The following is a 13,592-nucleotide window of genomic DNA, read 5'->3' as shown; positions in this document are numbered from 1 at the left end:
TCTATCTCTCCTCCAAGCCCGGCCAGGGCCTGGCTTGTCTGTGATGTCACAGCTCGCTGGGGGCGTGGCCATGACCTCCCCTGGAAGGGCTGTGATGTCACAGTGAGTCCCTGGCCACGTGGGGGCCCCAGCCCCACAACCCCAGGGCTCCTGCCTGCACCCCACAGTGCTCCACCCCCAAGCCACTTTATTTGTGTCTGGCTTGCACCTCTCAGCTCCAGCTGTGCTCAGCCAGCCCTCTGGTACCACCTCGGATTGTACCTGCCCCACGCCCCACCTGGCACTGCCAAGCCTGTGTTCCCCTATGGCCAGCTGTGTCCAGCCTGCGCCCCCCCAGTTCTGATTGTACCTGGCCTGCATCCGCCCACCCAGCTCTGGGTGCCACGCCAGCCCCTCCACCATTGCGTCCATCTCAGCAGAGCTGGGTGCGCGCGCACATGCACAGCAGATGGGCACATGCACCCAGCGGGGAGATGTGCATACACACACACACAGAGCGGGGGATGTGCACACACACGCACAGCAGATGTGCACACACACACACAGAGCAGGGGGATGTGCACACACACATACAGCGGGGGGATGTGCACACACACATACAGCAGGGGGATGCACGCGCACACACACAACAGGACATGTGCGTGCACCCACACACAGACAGAGCGGGGGGATGTGCACACACATGCACAGCAGATGTGCACACACACACAGAGCAGGGGGATGTGTGCACACACACAGTGGGGGGATGTGCACACACACACATACAGCGGGGGCATGCGTGCACGCACACACAGCTGGGCATGTGCGGGCACACACACACAGAGCGGGGGATGTGCACGTACACACACACACAGCAGGAAATGTGCACACAGAGCGGGGGATGTGCACGCACACACAGAACAGGAAATGTCCATGCGCGCACACACAGCAGGGGGGGATGTGCACACATGCACAGCAGGAGATGTGCACACACACACACACATACAGCAGGGGGATGTGCATGTGCGCACACACACAGCAGGATGTGTGCGCACGCACACACACAAAGACAGAGCGGGGGGATGTGCACACACACAGCAGAGGGATGTCCACACACACACACACAGAGGAAATTTGCACACACACAGTGGGGGGATGTACATGCACACAGCAGATGTCTGCGCACACACACACACAGCAGGGGGGATGTGCACACATGCGCACACACACACACACACACACACACACACACACACTTTCTCTGCTCTCTGGCCCCCCCCCCCCCGGCAGTCCCCCCAAGCTGTCTGTAGGCAGGCGGCTCCTGCCCTGTCACCTTCCCCGAGGGCAGAGTGGGCGCTCAGCATGGCACTGTGACCCACCGCCGGTGCCCGGTGTGGCCGGGGACACGTTTGGGCGAGGCTGCGCCACCCCCCAGCCAAGAGCCGTTCAACAGGGACCAGTGGCTGTGCCCGCCATACCTGCCTGCTCTTCTCATGGGGGTGCCTCCGCTCCAGTGGCCGTGGCAGGCGTGGTGTCCAATCAGAGCCCAGTGCCAGGCACGTGGCAGGCGTGGCATCCAACCAGAACCAGGCACGTGGCAGGACGGAGGGCGGCTGGGGCCTGCTGCTCTTGCTGGAGGCTGGTGTCCCACGGGGGCTCGGGCCAAGGTTGGGTAGCGCCTGGGCAGGGGTCTGGCTGGGGCAGGGGGAGCAAGGGTCCCAGCTGGGGAAGGCTGGCAGGCAGGGCTGGGGGCACAGGCTCAGGGCCAGGAGGATGTGGGACCTCAGCACAGGAAGTCCAGGGGGCGCTGTGGTGGGGGGGGTACGATCCCGCCAGCCCATGGGCGGGGCCACAGTGAGGGTGGGAGGAGCCTCTACAGCCCATAGGAGGAGCCACAGTGAGGATGGGAGGAGCCTCTACAGCCCATGGGAGGAGCCACGGTGAGGGTGGGAGGAGCCTCTACAGCCCATGGGAGGGGCCACATTGAGGGTGGGAGGAGCCTTTACAGCCCATGGGAGGAGCCACAGTGAGGGTGGGAGGAGCCTCTACAGCCCATGGGAGGAGCCACATTGAGGGTGGGAGGAGCCTCTACAGCCCATGGGAGGAGCCACAGTGAGAGTGGGTGGGGCTAGAGCCAGCCTGAGCTCCTGCACACTCTGGGGCTGCCCCAGCCCCGCATGCTGGGGCCATCGACCTCTGCCCCCTGGGGTAGCTCTGTCCTTACTCCCCTCCCAGCCCCAGCAGCAGGGGGCGCTCTCAGAACCAGCCCCAGCACGGAGCCAAGGGACAAGGAGGCGAACGGGGGTCGGGCAGGGATTAGCTCCCCTGGCATGGGGCCAGCAGGCTCTCCCCCCACCCCACCCCGAGCGGGGGCGCCCCCTGCAGGGTGAGCGGCAGCATGTGCAGCACCTGTCCCCAGAGCAGTGAGCGAGGGGACCCTTAGCCAGCTGGGGGGCGGGGACAGGCAGAGCCGGGGCAGCTGTTCCCCACACACCGTTCCCACTTAGCACCCCCAGGAGGCTACAGGGCCAGTGGCTGGGACGGGGTGAGGACCAGGTTCTGCCCACACACCTGTGCCAGGCTGCCCTGGGGGCTGCACCCCCCCATTGCAGTGGACGGGTCCCTGTTCCCCCCACACACCTAGAGGCTCAGGCCCCTCCCACTTTGAGAGCCGTAGGCCAGGCTGGTCCAGCCCCACGTGCCTGGGAAGGCAGCAGCAACCGCACGAGGGACCAAGGAAACATGGGGAGCTGGAATTAATGTGGCACCGAGGTTGAGGGGGCCCCCTAGCCCCACAGCTCCCTGCCAGCTCAGGTCTGGACTCACCCCCCCCCCCCCCCAGCTCTGCCATTGCCCTTGCGCTGCTCCCTGGCCTCCCCTCACCCCCTTGTCCTTGAGCAGTGAGTCCCCAGGGTTCAGAGATGCCTCCATGGGAGTTCACCTCCTGCCCCGGGAAGAAGGCACCTGGCTTGTCCGGCCTGGCCACCTCCCCAGCTGCTGTTCCCTGCCACCTGGTTGTCCCGCTGGCCACTGCACTGCACTGCCTGGCTGCCCCACTAGCCGCTGTGCCTCACTGCCTGGCCGCTGCACCGGCCACTGCTCCTCCCTGCCTCGCCACCTGGCTGTCCCGCCGGCCACTGCTCCTCCCTGCCTCGCCACCTGGCTGTCCCGCCGGCCACTGCTCCTCCCTGCCTCGCCACCTGGCTGTCCCGCCGGCCACTGCTCCTCCCTGCCTCGCCGCCTGGCTGTCCCGCCGGCCACTGCTCCTCCCTGCCTCGCCACCTGGCTGTCCCGCCGGCCACTGCTCCTCCCTGCCTCGCCGCCTGGCTGTCCCGCCGGCCACTGCTCCTCCCTGCCTCGCCACCTGGCTGTCCCGCCGGCCACTGCTCCTCCCTGCCTCGTCGCCTGGCTGTCCCGCCGGCCACTGCTCCTCCCTGCCTCGTCGCCTGGCTGTCCCGCCGTCCACTGCTCCTCCCTGCCTCGCCGCCTGGCTGTCCCGCCGGCCACTGCTCCTCCCTGCCTCGCCGCCTGGCTGTCCCGCCGGCCACTGCTCCTCCCTGCCTCGCCGCCTGGCTGTCCCGCCGGCCACTGCTCCTCCCTGCCTCGCCGCCTGGCTGTCCCGCCGGCCACTGCTCCTCCCTGCCTCGCCGCCTGGCTGTCCCGCCGGCCACTGCTCCTCCCTGCCTCGCCGCCTGGCTGCCCAGCGCAGAGACCGCAACCTGGGCCGAAACAGGACTTCAGCTCTCATCTGAGCCATGTCACCGAACCAAAGGCTCCTACTGAAGCCCACTGAGACTTGTCTTTGAACAGGTTGAACCGGAGCAGGGACCCTTAAGGGGAGCCCACATCTCCAGGCCCGGACACCTGTTCCCAGCCGCTCTTACTTTCGCGGGGGCTGACATCTCAGCCCCTGGCTTAGCCAGTTCCTGCCAGCTCTGCTCCCCGCCAGGCACACAGGGACGAGGCCGACCTGTCCCCGTGCCCCGCAGTCAATGTAAATATTTTATTACAACCAAGGTTCAGAAATGGGCCCGTCAGTTAATCACCGTGGTTCCACGCACACTGAGTCAGAGGCAGCAGGGCGGGGTGAGCCAGTGCCTGCGGGCCCATGACAGCCACTTGTCAAAGGAAAGAGCCTGTTCACCTCCCCGCCCCCGGCCCCGGCTCTGTACTCAAAGCTGCGATTCCCTGAGCTGGTTCAGATCAAATCAAAACCAGGCATTTCAACTCCAGAAAGAAGCACTTACAGGGGGCAGACCCAGCGAGCCAGGTGGGTGACGGGTGGGGCAGTGGGGGGCAGTCGGACAGTGGGAGGGGCAGTCAGGGCAGTGGGGTAAATTCTGCAGGCTAAGCAAGATTTGAATCAAGCAGCGTCCCTTGTAGATGGTACCGGCAGCTCCCAGCTGCTCAGCAGGCCAGCTGGGTTCCCAGACTCCCCACTCCAAAGCCCTCGTCTTCCAGGTGTGGCGGTGGGGGAAGGAGAGCGGCTGAGTAGGAACGCCCCGGATCCTAACGCCAGCCCGGTGGCCACCAGCACAAAGCCGTCTCGCAGCTGGCCAGTTCCTGGAGCTGGAAAGTGCCTTCATGTTGCTGCAGGTCTCGGGTTCCGGGCCCGCGGGGGAAGCGGTGAGCCGGAGAGCCCCGGGTGCATGCCCCCAAATGTTAGAACTTGAGACCAGTGTTTCTTAAACTGTTCCATGGCACACCGGTGTGCCGCGGAGAACAACAGAATTAAAAATGGCCGCCCTTAAAGGGACAGGCAACTTTTTTTTTTTGGCTCAATAACTTTCCCCCGACCCTTTTTCCCGATTTTTTTTTTGCTCAACAAAAAATCCTAGGTGTTCCGCATAAAAAAAATTGGTTGGTGTTCCTCGGTCTTAAAACGTTGAAGAAACACTGCTTTAGACCCTCTCAGCCCTTCTTTTGGATGGGCACTTTGTCTCTGGCCCCCCTGATTCAAACAGCCCCAGATTTGCCCCACCAGCCGTCCCCTTGGCCCTGGTGCGGCACAGCGATTTGCAAAACCCTCTGCATTGGGATCCAAGCACCACAATGCGGAGTTTGTGCCCGGAGGCTGGAGCCCCGAGGGCCGGCCCTCAATGGCTCAGCGATGCTCACGATCGGTTGGTTCGCCCGCCACCTCCCAGATCCTTCCCGAGTCACTGCCCCTTCCGACTCTGTGACCGACAGCCCCGGCTCCTAGATGTGACCTTACACTTGGCTGTGAACGTGCAGGTTGGCTCCGCGTGCTGCCCACCAGCCCCATCGAACCGCAGTACCGACCTGGCCCCACGGCGGGTACTGCCCCTGCTTCTGCTGGCTCTGCAGCCTTCCCCAGCCACGTGTGAGATCCCTCCTGTTCATGGAGACATCACGGACTCACAACAGGCAGCAGCCCGAAAGACGTGTCCCACAGGGGACGATGATTCCCCCTTTCCAATGCCTTTTGCAGAATGACCCAATGGTTATGGACTCTGGGCACATACGCCCAGCCCCCTGCATGCCCCCCTGCCATGCACACACGCCCAGCCCCCCGAATGCGCTGCCCCCCTGTACACACACTCCACCCCCTGCACGCGCTGCTCTCCCGCCATGCGCACACACACACACACACACACACACACACACACACACACACACACACACACTGCCCCCAGACCCAGCCCCCCCACAGGGTGTTCTCCAGGCACACACATACCCACACAACTCCCATGTTACTCCCCACCTGTCCAGCCCTCCCCTGCTCACTGCCCCATGGTCCTCCCCAGACTCAGACGAGTTCCCCTCCCCCACGCACAGCATCCTGGTGACACTAGTGTGAGTCAGCAACTCCTCTCAGGCCTGACACAATATTTACCCAAAAGGCAGCAAGTAACATAGCAGGGGGGACTCACAACACCGACCCTTCACATTTCTGCATGTGTGTGTGTGTGTGTGTGTGTGAATAGTGTGTCTGGACAGTGTGTGTGTGCACGTATGCAGTGTGTGTGTGTGTGTGAAGTGTGTGGGGATGTTCAGGGTATGTACCTGTGTGTATTTTTGTGTACAGGTTTGTACATTGGCATGTACACTGTGTGTGTGGAGTGTGTACGTGTATGTTTGTGGTGGGTATCTGTAGTTATACAATACAGAAGTTCTACAAGGTGCATACATCTGTGTGCATGAGGTGCGTACAGGGCACATGTATAGAGTGTGCACACAGGGTGTGTATACAGGGTATGTGTGTGGGGGGTCCATCTACAGCGCGGATGGGTGTGTACATGGTGTGTGTATGTATGGAGACCTATGTACAGCATGTGTGTGTGTGTACTGGGTGTGGGTGTGTACAGGAGTGTACAGAGTGTGGGTGCATACAGTGTGTGTACAGCGTGTGCATGGGGGCCCCATATACAGTGTGTGGGTGTGTGTATAGGTGTGAGTGCATACAGTGTGTGTACAGCGTGTGTATGGGGGTCCCATGTACAGCGTGTGGGTGTGCATACAGGTGTGAATGCATACAGTGCGTGTACAGTGGGCATACAGGGGTGCATGTACAGTGTGTGTACAGTTCTGGGCATGTGCTACAGTCACACGCTTCAAACGTGTTTCACAACCAATGTGCAAACCCAGACCCAGGGACCGGAATTTGCTGCTCTGAGAGCCACGGAAGGGCCATTCACAGCAAATCACCAACACTTTCGAGCTGGGGAGGAGCCAGCCAGACTTTGCTTCAACTCCAGAGAGCAGCTTGGACTGCGTTTTCCTTCTGACGGAGCCACTGCAAAGGGATCGATACAGCCGGGGATCTGGCTGAGTGCCGTGGTACCGGGCCGTACGGCCGGGGGTCTGGCTGAGTGCCGTGGTACCGGGCCGTACGGCCGGGGGTCTGGCTGAGTGCCGTGGTACCGGGCCGTACGGCCGGGGGTCTGGCTGAGTGCCGTGGTACCGGGCCGTACGGCCGGGGGTCTGGCTGAGTGCCGTGGTACCGGGCCGTACGGCCGGGGGTCTGGCTGAGTGCCGTGGTACCGGGCCGTACGGCCGGGGGTCTGGCTGAGTGCCGTGGTACCGGGCCGTACGGCCGGGGGTCTGGCTGAGTGCCGTGGTACCGGGCCGTACGGCCGGGGGTCTGGCTGAGTGCCGTGGTACCGGGCCGTACGGCCGGGGGTCTGGCTGAGTGCCGTGGTACCGGGCCGTACGGCCGGGGTCTGGCTGAGTGCCGTGGTACCGGGCCGTACGGCCGGGGTCTGGCTGAGTGCCGTGGTACCGGGCCGTACGGCCGGGGGTCTGGCTGAGTGCCGTGGTACCGGGCCGTACGGCCGGGGGTCTGGCTGAGTGCCGTGGTACCGGGCCGTACGGCCGGGGGTCTGGCTGAGTGCCGTGGTACCGGGCCGTACGGCCGGGGGTCTGGCTGAGTGCCGTGGTACCGGGCCGTACGGCCGGGGGTCTGGCTGAGTGCCGTGGTACCGGGCCGTACGGCCGGGGGTCTGGCTGAGTGCCGTGGTACCGGGCCGTACGGCCGGGGGTCTGGCTGAGTGCCGTGGTACCGGGCCGTACGGCCGGGGGTCTGGCTGAGTGCCGTGGTACCGGGCCGTACGGCCGGGGGTCTGGCTGAGTGCCGTGGTACCGGGCCGTACGGCCGGGGGTCTGGCTGAGTGCCGTGGTACCGGGCCGTACGGCCGGGGGTCTGGCTGAGTGCCCTGGTACCGGGCCGTACGGCCGGGGGTCTGGCTGAGTGCCCTGGTACCGGGCCGTACGGCCGGGGTCTGGCTGAGTGCCGTGGTACCGGGCCGTACGGCCGGGGTCTGGCTGAGTGCCGTGGTACCGGGCCGTACGGCCGGGGTCTGGCTGAGTGCCGTGGTACCGGGCCGTACGGCCGGGGGTCTGGCTGAGTGCCGTGGTACCGGGCCGTACGGCCGGGGTCTGGCTGAGTGCCGTGGTACCGGGCTGTACGGCCGGGGTCTGGCTGAGTGCCGTGGTACCGGGCTGTACGGCCGGGGTCTGGCTGAGTGCCGTGGTACCGGGCCGTACGGCCGGGGGTCTGGCTGAGTGCCGTGGTACCGGGCTGTACGGCCGGGGTCTGGCTGAGTGCCGTGGTACCGGGCTGTACAGCTGCATCTCCAAACAGACCTGGGGTGCCAAGTGGTGCATCAAAGCCAGTGGAGTTGCCCATCGCCTGGGGTATTTGAGGGGTCACAGCCCCTGAAACCACAGAACTCTGGGGGCCCTCGGCCAACCAGAGCTGGAGTCCCGGGGAGCCGCGAGCGGCAGGAGAAACCAGCCAAACAGGCGCTTGTTTTCTACCCTGTTCCAGACCCCCCGGCCGGGACTCTGCTGGGCTTTTCCTGTGACCCAGGCCAGGCAGGGTGTCAATCGGAGGGTTTGCCAAGCGCTCAAAGCACATGGTCTGGGAGGGGGCGGGGCAAGGCCGGGGGGGGGAGGGGGCTTGTTTGGGGGGGGTTGGGGCAGTGGGATTCTGGGGCCCTTCTGTAAAGAGCAATGGAGCGGCAGAAGCCAGCGGGTGACGGGTTGGCAGCTCCCACTGCGGCAGGGCACCTCTTCAGTGCGACAGCCCCTTCTCGGGGTCCGCTCTCCCTCGCCTCAGCCCCTCCCCCTCCTGGGACCACCTCCAGCACGGCCGTGTCTGCTGGGACCCCTCCGGGGGTCCCCGCTCTGGGCCCCCACTCCCCAAGGGGACAGAGCAGCCCTGGACTCTAGACCAGTGTCCAACAAGCAGGTTTATTGAGCTTTGAACCCAGCCCAGGAACCCTCCGGCCTATAGGCCTGGCCCCCCCTCAGCCCCGCACATCTGAGTCTCCCCTGCAGCCTGGGGGGCTCCGCCTGCTCCCCCTTCCCCATCCAGGAACCCCCCTTTCCAGCGGAGCCTCTGATATCCCTCCCCTTCTCCTCTGTCCAGGGCCACAGGGCGCCGCTCTTCCTCGACCCTCCTCTCCTTCGACCTTTGTCTCCCCCAGCTGGAGCCGGCTGGCCAGGTCGACCGGTCCTCTCTCTGCAGCCCATCGACATCTCATTGGCCAGAGCCAGCAGCGAGCTGGGTGTCCCGGTTACCAGCACCAATCGCTGGGGGGCTTCTCTCTCCAGGCCACTGGCCGGGTCCCCAGGGCCCTGTAATGACCAGTCCCCGTCCGCCTGGGACACTGCGCCCCTCCCCCCAGCATGCAGCCCCTTGCAAAGCACCAGGTCCCCCTGTCCTCGCTGGGGGAGACCGGGCGGGCCCTGGTGGCCTCCGTCCCCTCATGCTGCGCATTTCCTGGCCCCACTCCTCCGGCGCCAGGGCAGAACCAGGCAGGGAGCCCGGGCCGGGCAGAGCAGGGGGAGTGGGGAATGTCTGGGGCACAGGAAAAGGGATGGGCCGGTTTCACCGTCCCATGGGCTCCTCTGCCCCACGGAGTCTGCTCAGCAGGGGGCGCCGCTTGCCCTGGATCCCTGCAATGGGGCAAACAGCAACAGGCGGTCACGGGGGTCCAGACGGGGGTGGGGACCTGTGGCCGGGGGAGGCTACAGGGGATGCTGGGAGTGCGGGGGAACGGGAGGGGGGATGGGTAGTTGGGGTAGAGAGGGGAAGGGCTGGGTTGGAGGCTGGGGGCGGAGGGAGTGGGGCTGGGGGCCATGGGGTAGAAGGAGTAGGAGTTAGGGCCATGATGCCGAGGGGACAGGGGCTGGGGGGCAGAAGGAGCAGGGTTTGGGGTTGTGAGGTGGAGGGGCCAGAGGGTGGAGACCACGGGGGAGGGGCTGGGGGGCGTGGGACCGAGAGGGCAGGGGCCACAGGGGCTGGGAGCTGTGGAGGCAAGGGCTGGTGACCAGGGACCTGGGGACAGGGGGTTGTGGGGTCAAGGAGGCCAGGGACAGGCAGTTGTGGGGCAGGGAGCCGGGGACAGGGGGTTGTGGGACAGGAGGGCAGGGACAGGCAGTTGTGGGGCAGGGGGCCAGAGACAGGGGGTGCAGGACCTGGGGGCCAGGGACAGGCGGTTGTGGGGCAGAGGGCCGGGGAGAGAGGGTGCAGGAGCTGGGGGCCAGGGACAGGCGGTTGTGGGGCAGAGAGCTGTGGGTCGCAGTCAGTCCTTACCGATGCCTGGGCTTCGCCGCTGCGTCGCAGGCGCTCGTAGGCCTCCGTGACCACAGCCCTCCTGCGAGGGGACAGAGGGGTCAGCCCGGGGCAGCGCCTGACCCCTTTGCCAACCACCCACTGGGGTCTCCTAAGGGCAGGGGGCTCCCCCTCCAGAGTCACGGGACTGGCCCTCAGGGCCAGGAGAGCCCCCTGCCGGGGTGCAGGCACTGTGTGCTGGGGGGCGCTCGCTGGGGGGTCCGTACTCACTTGCTGGCCAGACCCCCGCCGGGGGGCAGGCTGGGGTTCACCTCGGACGCCAGGCACCGGAAGATGGCCACGAGGCTGGCAGCCCCCTCCTCCTGCAGCTCCCCATACAGCTCTGGGGGAGAGGGGCCGGCTTGTGACTGGCGCTGCCCGGGTGCCCACAGGCGTGCGCTGCCCCCCGCTACCAGGACTGCCCCTCCCACTGCCCCAACTGCCCCCCCACTGTCTGACTGCCCCGACTGCTCCCCCACTGCCCTGACTGCCCCTCCCACTATCCGACTGCCCTCCCACTGCCCTGACTGCCCCCCCACTGTCTGACTGCCCTCCCACTGCCCTGACTGCCCCCCCCCTCCCCCACTGCCCTGACTGCCCCCCCACTGTCTGACTGCCCTCCCACTGCCCTGACTGCCCCCCCACTGTCTGACTGCCCCGACTGCTCCCCCACTGCCCTGACTGCCCCTCCCACTATCCGACTGCCCTCCCACTGCCCTGACTGCCCCCCCACTGTCTGACTGCCCTCCCACTGCCCTGACTGTCTGACTGTCCCGACTGCCCCCCCACTGTCTGACTGCCCCGACTGCCCCCCCCTCCACCTCCACTGTCTGACTGTCCCGACTGCCCCCCCACTGTCCGACTGCCCCCCCCTGACTGCCCCCCACTGCCCCACTGCCCCCCCCTGCCCCCCCCCCCCTCTCTGTCTGTCCCGACTGCCCCCCCACTGCCCCGACTGCTCCTCCCCACCACTGTTGTCCTTGCCCGGCTGGTCCCTCCCCACTGCCCCATCCCTCCCCTTCCCCCTTCTCTCTCCCCAGCTACCCCCTCTCAGCTGCCCTGCCTCCCCCAGCTAGACAGGCAGTCTAGAGCCAGGGGCCTGGTGCCGCCCGGGCTGCCCCTCACCCACCTGCCACCCGCCTTTCCAGGTAGGCGTCCAGCTCCCGCTCCCGCTGCAGGGCGGGCTGTGAGACGCCGGGGGCGGCCGGGAAGCACACCACCACGCAGGTCATGTTGTCGCGGCTGCCCTGGGTGGGGGAGAGCCAACCGGGTCAGAGGGCAGCGAGGGCAGGGCCAGGGCAGCTGCCGGGGGCCCTGAGCGCTGATTGGAAGGGTGGGAGCCCAAAGGGGCACTATGCCCTGATATGGCCCAGAGTGGGGTCCAAGGGCCCTACGCCCCAGTCCGGAGCAGGAAAGCTCCCGTAGCCTCCCCGCCTCAACGCCCGACCGAGAGAAAAGAACCAGCACCCACCAGAGGGGCCCATGCCTGGTCCCCCCTTAGCCAGCGCCCCCTGTCTCACCCCCCACGGCCAGCCAGTCCTCACCCTGGGGCCCGACTGGAGGTGGCACCCCCTAGAGGCCGCACACCCCTTTCCCCGCCCCTCTGGAGCCAGCCTGGAGCTGGATGGAGCCAGCACCCCCTAGTGGTACAAGGCCCCATGCCCCGCCCCTCCAGAGCCAGCCTGGAGCCAGATGGAGCCAGCACCCTCTAGTGGGGAAAGGCCCCACGCCCCATCCCTCCAGAGCCATGCTGGAGCCGGATGGAGCCAGCGCCCCCTAGAGGGGAAAGGCCCCACACCCTGCCCCTCCAGAGCCAGCCTGTTCCCTGCCCTGGAGCCAGATGGAGCCAGCGCCCCCTAGCGGGAAAAGGCCCCATGCCCCACCCCTCTGGAGCCAGCCTGGAGCCGGATGGAGCCAGCGCCCCCTAGTGGTACAAGGCCCCATGCCCCGCCCCTCCAGAACCAGCCTGGAGCCGAATGGAGCCAGCGCCCCCTAGTGGGGAAAGGCCCCCACGCCCCGCCCAATTCTGCAGCTGGCTGGGAGCCGGCGCCCCCTAGAGCCGAGCACCGGGCCCCCCCACCCCCCTCACCTTGTGTAGCCCGGCATCCAGGACCTGCTCGCAGACGGCCAGCGGGTCGCCACTGAGCAGCAGGCGGGAGCGGGCGAAGGCGCACAGCCCCTCGGTGTCGAAGGCGTCCCAGACGCCGTCGCAGGCCAGCAGCAGGAACTCGTCCTCGGCGGGGCAGCGCGCCAGGGCGTGCACCTCGGGCTCGGGCGACACCAGCTGCTCCGTCGGGCCTCGCCAGGCCACGGTCTTGTAGCCGAAGTCGCCCAGGGCGCGGGAGACGGCCAGGGAGCCGTTGAGACGCTGCAGGGTGACGGAGCCGCCGGCGTTCTCGATGCGCTCCCGCTCCCGCGGCCGGCTGGGCTTGTGGTCCTCCGTGGAGAAGGCCCAGCGCCCGGCCCGGCACAGCAGCGCCCGCGAGTCGCCCAAGTTGATGAAGTAGAGGTGGCGGGGCGAGACCAGCACGGCCACGGCGGTGGAGCCGGCCGGCTCCCAGCCCTCGGCCCGCGCCAGCCCCTGCATGCGGCGGTCGATGCGCAGGAAGCCCTGCCGCACCGCCTCCTTCACCGCCTCGGGCGCCTCCGGCTCGCCCGCGAAGGCCTCGCCCGCCACCACCTCCCCCAGCAGGTGGCGGGCGCAGAACCGGGCCACCGTGGGCCCCGCGTGCCCGTCGTACACTGCGAAAAAGGCCCAGGCGGCCAGGCCGCCCGGCAACTGGGGCTGAGCCGCGTGGGCGTCCTCCATGGCCGCCCGCCAGCCCTGCATGGCGCCCACCCCATAGCGCAGCCCGCCCCCCTCGCCCCGCTCCAGCAGCTTCTCCGTGCGCGGCGCCTCCAGGAAGGCGTCGGGCTCCTCGCCGCCCTCCCCCTTGAAGAGCCGGGACATCAGCCGCTCCGCCTGCGAGGCCAGCTGCCGCACAAAGGCCGCCATGCCCGCAGGAGCCGGGCCGGGCCCTGCAGAGCCGCCCCACACCCAAGCTCAGTCGTCCGGTGCCCGGGCCTGGGGGTCACCTCTCGGCACCTTGATCTCCAGCAGCGTTGCCGTTCCTCAGACCCAGCGGCTTCCCCCTGCGGCTGCTGCCTCCCCGGGGCTGTTCCTGGCACCCTGCATGGGGCTGGGCCCCCGGCTTGCCCCTTGGCAGCCCCGGGGACATGTGCATTGCGGCGGCTGCGGCTGCTCTGCCCTCCCTGGCACCGTAATCCCTCATCCGGCAGCTAAATATGGAACGTTAAAGCCCCTAATCCCTGCCCAGCCAGGGGTCAGCAGGCACCCGAGGGCGCGCAAGGCCCGGCTGCAGGTACCAGGAGCCCCCCCGCAGCCAGTGGGCCTATCCTGCGGACTGGCAAGGGGAGGCTGGGAATAAGGGGGGATGCTGGTGGGGGGAGGGAGCTGGAGGGGGAGCCAAGGAAATGGAGGGGGCTCCAGTGACAGAGTGGGTGAGACGTGGATGCCGGAGGGGGCCAGGTC

The 13,592-nt window shown here is 66.9% G+C and overlaps 1 protein-coding gene across 1 annotated transcript; it reads right to left on the bottom strand.

The window, feature by feature from the left end:
• Nucleotides 1–8,489: 8,489 nt before the first annotated feature.
• On the bottom strand, nucleotides 8,490–13,283 carry PPM1N (protein phosphatase, Mg2+/Mn2+ dependent 1N (putative)). Its single transcript, XM_075915471.2, has 5 exons — nucleotides 12,150–13,283; nucleotides 11,190–11,307; nucleotides 10,292–10,403; nucleotides 10,043–10,103; nucleotides 8,490–9,402 (listed from the first exon to the last, which is right to left on the bottom strand). The coding sequence occupies exons 1-5, from the start codon at nucleotides 13,053–13,055 to the stop codon at nucleotides 9,373–9,375; spliced, it is 1,227 nt and encodes a 408-aa protein (XP_075771586.2). The 5' UTR covers nucleotides 13,056–13,283; the 3' UTR covers nucleotides 8,490–9,372.
• Nucleotides 13,284–13,592: the final 309 nt, after the last annotated feature.

The sequence above is a fragment of the Pelodiscus sinensis genome, chromosome 18 (assembly GCF_052426305.1).
Source record: "Pelodiscus sinensis isolate ZL-2025 chromosome 18, ASM5242630v1, whole genome shotgun sequence".
NCBI classification, from domain to species: domain Eukaryota; kingdom Metazoa; phylum Chordata; order Testudines; family Trionychidae; genus Pelodiscus; species Pelodiscus sinensis.
Note: the sequence above shows the minus strand (reverse complement) of the source record. Positions and strands in the feature narration are given on the sequence as shown.